Genomic DNA, 9,965 nt, shown 5'->3' on the forward strand with positions numbered 1-9,965 from the left:
CAGCACATAAGTCAAAGACCCCTTCCCAGAGGTTTCTTCCCCGGGTCACTTTCTCAAGCTGCTTTCTTGATCCCCTTCTCCAAGTCGATTCCCTGAGCCACTCTCCAGAGGCCCCCCTGGTCACTTTCGCGAGGCCCTTCCCCAAGTTGCTTTCTCGAACCGTTTTCCTGATGTCCCTTCCCAAATTCATTTTCGCAATGCCCTTTTCCCAAGTCACTTTCTCGAGCCACTTTCCTGATGCTCTTTCCCCAAATAACTTTTGTGAGGGCCCTTCCCTGAGTCACTTTCTGGAGTGGCTTTAGTGAATTGAATTGAATTGAATTGAATTTTATTTGACAGATTTTAGACAAACTGTACAAAAAGTATTCCATACACTTTGTTAAAAAAAACTGTCGAGGATAAAAACACAATAAAGCCCTGGGCTTATTTCCATTGTGGTCCTCTGTCAAATGTGATGCCTCTGTTGCCCTTTCCTCAAGTTCTTAACCCTAACCTACTTTCACGAGGGCCCTTCCCTGAGTCACTTTAGTGATGCCCCTTACCAAAGTCGATTCCCTGAGCCACTTTCCAGAAGCCCCTTCCCCAAGTCACTTTTGTGAGGCCCTTTCCCAAGTGACTTTCTCGAACCGCTTTCCTGATGCCCCTTCCCCTAATCATTTTGGCAATGCCCTTTTCCCAAGTCACTTTCGTGAGGTCCCTCATCCTCTTTTCAGAGGCCGCTTCACCGAGCCACTTTACCTAGGCCCCTTCCCCAAATTGAATTCCCAAGACCCCTTCCAAGTCGATTCGGCAAGACCCTTTGCCCATGTCACTTAAACCAAATCACTTCCCTGAGACACTTTCCCAAGTCACTTGCCTGAGTCACTATTCCGAGTCACTTCCCCAAGTCGATTCCCCAAGTTGCTTAAACCAAAATCACTTTTTTAAATCATGTTCCCAAGGCCTTTTCCCAGAGTTTTATTTCTGAAAGCCCCTTTCCCGATACCCCTTTCCCATTGACAGGTGTTGTCGACACGCTTCTCTCTATCTGGTTAAACCAGTTGGTCCGCTGCTGTCTGCTGAATATATTTGTCTTCAGCAATGGGGCACTGTTACAAGTCAACCAAATAATTGTATTTAACTAGACAAACAGCACTGTATAGAGTCCTTCTGGAGTCCGTGTAGCTGTACTCGTACTGATGTGTGTTCATTTACCTGTGTGTGTGTTTATTGCAGATAAAGGAGTGTGTCTCACTTGGGGTGTCTGATGTCAGGCAGTGATCTGTTGAGGGCGATGCGGTCGCTGACGAAGATGTTGAAGCCGTTCTCTCTGTAGGCCTGATCAACACGCTCTGCATCCGTCAGTGGGTACGGCCGGCCCTGCTCTCCAGCACCTGCACACACACACACACACACACACACACACACACACACACACACACACACACACACACACACACACACACACACACACACACACACACACACACACACACACACACACACACACACACACACACACACACACACACACACACACACACACACAGAGAGAAAAGGTAATGAACGCACACACAAAAAGAGAGTTTCACACTCCTGCAGGTCTGCTGTACCTGTTCGTGCCGCGTCACTCCTGATGGCTGCATAGTCATGCCAGTCCTTCTTCCGGACGCCATCCTTCAGCACTTGCTTTCTGTTCACTTTCTAAAACACACACACACACACACACACACACACACACACACACATACGTTTAATGTAGTGTAAATGTTTCCTCTGATGGAGCTGAGCGAAGGGTTTTTAAGCGCTCTAAGAGACTGTGACGGTGCAGATGAGTTTGTACTAGGAGGATCTTTAGCCCGTACAGAAGAGCCTCTGATAGGAATCATGTCGAGCCCCATACGGTTTGCGTCAAATAACAGAAAAATGCTTCAAATACAACAAAACAAACTCAATTAAACAAAAAGTGTCATAAAGTGTCATAAAGTGTCATAAAGTGTCATAAAGTGTCATAAAGTGTCAGCGCTGTTCGGGCTTTCATCTGCGGGTCTTGCTTTGCCAGTAAAGCGTGTTTCCCTCTGTGAAAGCTTCTAGTGTGTCGACTGCTGTATTCGTAAACCTAATGTCATGTTTTTGAATAACTCATCATGAGAGGATGAATTCAGTCACAGAAGAGCGGTTAAGGGAAATGCCATTATTATGCAAGAGTTTTACATTGACACTTAGAGAATATTGCTAAAGATCTGCACACATTTGTTAAGGGAACGGTCATCAATCTCATGCTAAATCCTTCCCTCACTCCTGAACAGCCTTCCACCTTCTGGAGGAGCCGATTCTCATCCCTGCTGCTTCACACTCTGCAGCAGAGCGGCCCAGTGCCTGCTGAAGCTCCAGGTCTGATGGAGCCAACAGAATAACAACATCTGCAAACAGCAGAGAGGAAGAGACTCCGGGCCTAGGCTGCACCTAGAAACTCTGTCCATGAAAATCATGAACAGAACCAGCCCTGCTGGAGTCCAACATGCACCGGGAACAAGTAAGACCTGTTCCAATCCAAACTCCTGCTCCGCTCATACAGGGACTGGACAGAGCTTAACAGAGGGCCTCGTAGCCCATACTCCCAGAGCACCCTGGCAATCCCTCCAGCACCCTAATGAGGGTATATAGAGCTGATCGAGGGTCCCATAGCCCATACAAAATCCACATGGTTCCTTCTGAACCCAAGGTACCACTATCAGCCCGGTCGTCCTCTCCAGGACTCTGGAATAGTCTTTTCCAGGGAGGCTGAGGAGTGTGATTGCCCTAAAGTTGGAACACTCCCTCCGCTTCCTCATTTAAAAAATGGGAACAGAGGAACTGTCCCCAAAATGCCAACACACACCTCTGAAAACTGTATTTAATCCAGACAGGGGAGGTGATGGAGAGGTGTGGGACAGATGTGACAGGTGTCGGACAGGTGTGGGAAAGATAAGCAGCAAGTGTGGGACAGGAGAAGGGCAGGTGCAGGAGAGCTGTGGAACAAGTATGAGAAATATATGAAACTAAGACAGGTGTACAACAATTGGAGGCAGGTGTAGAGCAGGTGAGGTACAGGTGTAGAGCAGGTGAGGTACAGGTGTAGAGCAGGTGAGTTACAGGTGTAGGGCAGGTGAGGGACAGGTGTAGAGCAGGTGAGGGACAGGTGTAGAGCAGGTGAGGTACAGGTGTAGAGCAGGTGAGGGACAGGTGTAGAGCAGGTGAGGGACAGGTGTAGAGCAGGTGAGGGACAAGTGTAGAGCAGGTGAGGGACAGGTGAGGGACAGAACAGGTGTTATCAGTATGTGCAGCTGTGATGCCTGATCCTTCTGCTGCTGTTTGGTTATTAGTGTAGCGCTCTCAGCTGCACCTCTTTGACAAACAGACCCTCCCTCTGGGTAAAGAAGGACAGAGGACACGTCTGCAGTGAGCTGCGGTACGGTGGATCAGCTGAAGCCCTGTGTGCGGCTCGATGATCTGCTTCTGAGCTCCACTGAGCTGAACTACAGTAGTGAATGTGAATGTGGGTGAGGGACTGATGGTGTCCTGCACCTGCTGAAGCTCCGGCTCCTGCTCCGCTCACACAGAGACACTATCAGAGCCGCTGGAGCAGAGCCATGGAGAGCTCACAACACCACCATTCAGCCCTGTGGAGCGGACGCTCACTGGAGGGCACAGCCCTGAGTGTGTGTTTGTGTGTGTGTGTCAGTCGTGGTCTTACCCATGAACAAACAAATCGATTAAACGATGATGTTGCGCAGATCATCTGTGAAATACAGCTCTGCTACACCGCTCCATCTGAAAACACACACTGGAGGAATACCAGAACCGGCTTTACTGACAGCATGTGCATGAACATGGCCTGGGGTTACCGCACTGACCTGCTGAATATGTTGATCAGCACTGGGACATGTCTATAATCAGTCAACACAACAGAATCCACACTCATCTGAATAATGACACTGAGATATAATACTCATATATATGTAATAATAATAATAATAATAATCAGGCAAGCTGATGCTTCTAAATACAGACAGAAACATCCGTATTGCTCATTTCTGCATAGACTGCTGCAGAAAACTGATATCACTGATATAAACTCATATCATCACGGACACCTGATAAACTCATCTGGATGATGTACAGCTGGTGTGTTTCTCCATCCTGCAGAGTATATCAGGGTATTTTCACACACACACACACACACACACACACACACACACACACACACACACACACACACACACACACACACACACAGACACACACATCAAACACACCTGGAGAGGGTTTATGAGCAGACTTTACCCTCAGCTCTATCTGGAGGCTCTGAGCGGCTGCAGGAACACTGGAGCAGACGTCTGTAATGCACAATAGCTTTGTTTCCATGATTCCTCTATTTTCATGTGTATTTCAGAATGCTGCATTAAACATGCTTAATGGAAACACCACGATTTGCAAAGTTTAAAGATGCACAAAAAAGACATGTGCAACTGAGTAGGAGAAACTTTCCCTGCGAGAAGATAAAACATGCAGAAACTGTGCTGTGATCAGCTGTGAGTGACGTCTTCATCAGTGCCTGAGCTTCAGTGCTGTAGTCTGCTGATCAGATGATCTGACTGATGTAAATGTGTGTGTGAGGGTGTTTGGTCATTAACGTTTCCATCTCCATGTCCGCAGATCTGAAATGTTGTTCTGCTGATTGTAAAGTGAATCCCCTATAAATGGTTTAAAGGCTAAAATGTGAAGTTTAAAACTTTATAAAGCTTTCTGTGTTTGTGAAAATTAGTATTTTACTAGTAAATCGTGTTTTCATGTGTTAATATGTCTACTAGCCTCCTCTACTGTAGCAGTGCAGGACTTATTTTATCTGTGCAGGATTTTATAGAGTTTATATTAGTGTTTATATTATATTAGTGTTAATATTAGTGTTTATATTAGTGTTTATATTATATTAGTGTTAATATTAGTGTTTATATTAGTGTTTATATTATATTAGTGTTTATGTTATATTAGTGTTTATATTAGTGTTTATGTTATATTAGTGTTTATGTTTATATTAGTGTTTATGTTATATTAGTGTTTATGTTTATATTAGTGTTTATGTTATATTAGTGTTTATATATTATTGTTTGTAGATGACATTTCAGTTTATACAAGAGTTCACAGCGTGTTTGGCATGCTGTCCTGGGAGAGAGCCCTGAGCTCAAAAGATCCTCGAGCCCGGGACTCCCTCCCGTTTGCAAGGCAAGAGGGGAGTTTGAGCTCAGGTAGATCTGGAGAACTCCCCTGCATTAGTAGCTAGTGAACAGTGGTTGCTCTTAAGAGATAACTACTGACTAGCAGCATGTCTTTGGAACTGAGTTGGATTAGTCTGGATTAATAGTGGTTTAGGAATCGTCTGATTGGTGAATCATGAATTGGATAATGCGGGATAGGACACAAGCGATCACAAGCACGTGATCCTCTCCACATTAGTGTATAAATAAACTTCACTTAGATGAACATCACAGACCATCATCTCACTGATGAACACTGGAGGAGGCGTCAGACTCAGACTCGCCTTTGAGTTGAGTTCATAATCTCCTCATGTTTGCTCATGTTCAGCCCAGTGTTCAGATCATACCACACACACACACACACACACACACACACACACACACACACACACACACACACACACACACACACACACACACACACACACACACACCCATAAGCTCATGCTCTAGTTAATCTTCTACATCATATGTTTAGTATTTCTTTAGTTATATTCTATATCCTATGCACACACACACACACACACACACACACACACACACACAGCTGAAACACACATCTCTCTGCGAGTCTGTGTATGTTTTTGGTCAGGAGATATGCTGCTAATGTATTCTTGAAGCAAATTAAGTAAATTCCTCACACCAGATACATGTTTAATAACCCGCAGTGTATGATCTGCAGAAATGTAAATGTAATGTATGATGTGACATACATGCAGGCTCATCTCCAACATCAGCACATTCAGTATTTCCGCATACAGGTGAACCCGTCCGAGCAGAACTGCACCCTGGACTGAGTAATGCGACATTAATGATCATTATCGATGTGTGATCAGTTTCGTAATAAATCGACGCAGAAAACACTGACCTTTCACCTCGACACTTTAATAAAACTCTTTCAGTAAGCAGGCCAGGGCTGAGCTGCTGTTTGTGGAGTCAGACAGAATAGGAAAGTTTTTTAAAGTTAGTTGTGTGATGTGCAGCACCGGGACTCGGTTTCCGTGATCACTGATCAGCTCTAATAATTCGTGAACTTTGACCAGAACAGCATTACTGTTATTACCGGCCAACTAATGACTACCGAACACGGCGACAACGCGTGAGCAGCGCGAGCGACGCGTCAGACAGCGGGACGTCGAAAGTATCGCCCGGTCTCCGAGTGTGCGCCGACGGCCGGGCTGTGAGTGCTGTGCGCCGGTACCTGCATCTGCGCGAGTCCCGCTCCGCCCTCCGGCTCCTCCGCGTCCAGCCGGCGCTCCAGACTGACGGAGCCCAGCAGCAGCAGCAGCAGCGCCGCGGAGAGCAGCAGCCCGACCCGCAGCAGCCGCTTCTGCCTGCGCCGCATCTCCTCGCGATGTCTCCGCGACGCTCCGACAGATCCGCAAACTTCAGCTCGCTTCCGCGCTCAGGACCGAACCAATGCAGCTTCCTGACGGGGGAGTCCGCTAAGGGTTAACCTCGCTGCGTCTTACTTTAAAAACACCGAATGCTCTGTTCCTTCTCCGGAAGCCTTACTTTGGCCATATTCTACAACAGATTTAACGTATAAGCTGAGGATCAGCCGTAAACCGGGCTGGTGTGTGCGGATGTGTGCGCGACGGTCCCCGGGGCGGAGCAGCTCATCCAGGAGTGCAGAAGATGCTCTCTCAGCTGTTTACTGAGAAGTTTCAGACCTGCACGAGCTTCTGTCTGCTGTTGAACACAAGAGAGGATACTTTGAAGAATGATAGAGACCTGTCACTGACGTCCACCGCATTATTTTTAGACTATGAAAGTGGATGGTTACAGGTTTTCTTCAAGATATCTTCTTCTGTGTTCAGCGGAAACAAGATTATTTAATGTTGTGGATGAACTCACCCTTTAGCTAAACTCATAAAGCGCTTTCATTCCCTTCACTCCCACCAGTTCATCTCCTGACGCTAATATTACTGCTTCATGACTACTCCTGCACTCAGAGAGGAGTCGGTCTGTTCACAGGAGAGGAGCAGTGCTCAAAGGCTTACTTCAGTAAACTCTCCGTCTCTCTCCAGAGGTCATGTGTGATAAGAGCGCACTCAGCACTGTTGGAAACACTGTTCCTGAAGGGGGTGTTCGTAAGACTGTCATAAGACCTTTATAATCACCACACACGTCATTATTATGGAGGAGGTTTGAGGATCAGTATCTCTCATCCGCTCAGTCATTTAAAAGAGGATCTGAGATTTGTTATCATCATATCTTGACATCATGAAGAGATCGTAATAACTCAGTCATCAACATGATTATGGGGAGTCAAGTGGCCAGCTTGACTTTAGAGCTCTGAGAAACCGTGCTAAATCTGAATTAAATATCCTCAACCAAGCCCGGATTGGCTAATCGGGAGGACCGGGAGAATTCCCGGTGGGCCAGTCCGTTTTTTGGCCGCGAGGGCCGGTGTCCCTAGCTCCAGAATCTGTTGCTCTCAGCAATCTTTTTAAAAAATGCAGCACACTTTTTAAATGAATTTATTTATTTACTTTTACCGCAGCTCTGCTCTTTTTATATATAACCAGCCTGCAGGTTAATGATGATTTAACTCAGATAAGTCGCTGTTGTGGTCCAGTGGTTAGCACGTTAGATTACTACGCTGCCAACCCGGGGTTTGATCCTCGTCTGAGTATGTTTTTATTTTATTTTTTTTATTGTTAAGACATATAATACTGTTAGGGTTGTTGAAAATTTGAAGTTCTAAAGCAGCTGTTTTCTCAAAAAAAGACGTGATAGTGTCATTAGAAACTGAATTGGAATGACCTTATTTTAATATAGTCAGTCGTGAACTGAGGTGGGCCGGTCTGAGGCTTGAAACTCAAGGGCTGAAAAGGAGTCCCACTCCGGCCCTGTCCTCAACAAAACCTGCAAGCTCAGGAAATCAGATCAGCGCTGATACGCCAAACCCCTCCGTGACCAACAGTGTGACATGTTCACCTGAGGACGTAAGACCGCTGTTACAACTTCAACAAGTGTATCAAGTGAAGTGGAAGACGTGGCCACTCACATGGAGAATCCAACTCAAGCTTTAAGAGAAGTGAAGTGAGGTCACTCAGAGCCGATATCAGAACAACACCGACAGGGGCTGATGGATACGGCTGTCTCACTGTCAGCGATGGAGAGTAAAGCATCAGAGATGAAGCGTGATGATGACACTGCTGCTGTCGGAGAAGGCGAAGGGCGGATTCAGGGAACAGAAAGGGCACTTGAGAAAGCAAAGGCTGGATTCAGCTACTGAACACATTACTTAACATGAATCAAAGACAGACGACCTGGAAAATCAAGGCAGAAGAAAAAACCTCCGGCCACATGGAGCTCAGGAAGGTGCCCATGGCCAAACGTCTCTCCACAAGTCTGTAAGTGCCAATGGCTCAGGTCAGATCCGGACAAGACATATACTTTGGAAAGGGTTCAGCGCACACTAGCGCCGGAAAGCCGAACAGAAACAGAGCAATCCACATCCGCTTATTAAAGCTACAAGTAAAGGAACATGTTTACAGAGCACCGAGGAAGCGAGACATCACTCCTGTAATGCTGTCATTTACATGCAGTTCTGGACACACACACCAGAGGGCGCCATTGATCAACAGAGCCATTACAAACCAAGTCAGGCTTTGATCATGCTCCATTATTCACTCACTTATTTTCTTTTCAGCTTAGTCTCTTTACTAATCAGAGGTCTCCACAGCGAAATGAAACACCAACTTATCCAGCATATTTTTTACACAGCGGATGACCTTCCAGCTGCAACCCAGTACTAGGAAACACCCATACACACTCATTCCACACACACACACACACACACACACACACACACACACACTCATACACACACACACACACACACACACACACTCATACACTATGGCCAGTGTAGTTGATCAGTTCCCCTATAGCGCATGTGTTTGGACTGTGGGGGAAACCGGAACACCCGGAGGAAACCCACGCCAACACGGGGAGAACATGCAAACTCCACACAGAAACATCAAATGACCAAGCCGAGACTCAAACCAGCGACCTTCTTGCTGTGAGGTGATCGTGGTACTGTGCCACAGTGACGCCCGATGCTCCTGCATTTACTGCATCAGCAGCAGAGTGATCAGTGCCCTCACAGCATTCATTAACAGTAGTTCATGCAAACTTCAACATTTCTAAAGCAGTTTACAGATGAGGAAGAGGTCGAGCGGTGACTTCATCTGCAGGCTAATCTGAGAGAACATGACCGTAGGACTGAGGGAATTCTGACCTACACTCACAGAAGGACACCAAATCTGGGCACACAGATCTCTACCCCATCACTCAGTCTGTTTATTTCATGCTCTATATTTCTGTATTTATCTATTTTATATCCATTTTAGTGGATAAATTATATAAGAGACTTGGTTTGTTGACCAAACAAGTGGATATAATTGTGTTTAAACACACTTTTGCACACACACAACACTTTAATAAACTAATAAACAACTAAACACACGCAGACACAGACTTCTGCAGACACACACACAGGGATATCTGATGAGTAGAGGGCTTTACATCAATAATAATACACAGAGTGATTCATTTGATAGCGAAAACCTGCTCTGACAGTAGAGGGTGCCATCTTCAACACAATACTTTGTGGGTCTGCCTTGATAGAATTGAGTTCTTGACAGAAGTTCACACTCACCGGCCACTTTATTAGGT

The 9,965-nt window shown here is 46.0% G+C and overlaps 1 protein-coding gene across 31 annotated transcripts in view; it reads right to left on the reverse strand.

Moving 5' to 3' along the window:
* The window catches only part of galnt10 (UDP-N-acetyl-alpha-D-galactosamine:polypeptide N-acetylgalactosaminyltransferase 10 (GalNAc-T10)), a 32,141-nt gene that overhangs the window by 8,652 nt on the left and 13,524 nt on the right, over positions 1-9,965 (reverse strand). For 25 of the 31 annotated variants that reach the window (XR_015519706.1, XR_015519697.1, XR_015519705.1 and 22 more), the window contains exons 1-3: positions 6,478-6,638; positions 1,593-1,683; positions 1,235-1,373 (exon numbers count right to left, since the gene is read on the reverse strand). Coding sequence is in view for 8 of the 31 variants with exons in the window: in NM_001441919.2 (NP_001428848.1) it covers positions 1,235-1,373; positions 1,593-1,683; positions 6,478-6,621 (374 nt within the window). In the remaining 23 variants the exon portion in view is untranslated. Of the gene's footprint in view, positions 1-1,234; positions 1,374-1,592; positions 1,684-6,477; positions 6,639-9,965 lie in introns of those variants that run through there. The other 6 variants (XR_015519708.1, XR_015519709.1, XR_015519710.1 and 3 more) reach the window with 1 other exon arrangement.

This window comes from Danio rerio, chromosome 21 (assembly GCF_052040795.2).
Source record: "Danio rerio strain M-AB ecotype USA chromosome 21, GRCz13ab, whole genome shotgun sequence".
NCBI classification, from domain to species: Eukaryota; Metazoa; Chordata; class Actinopteri; order Cypriniformes; family Danionidae; genus Danio; species Danio rerio.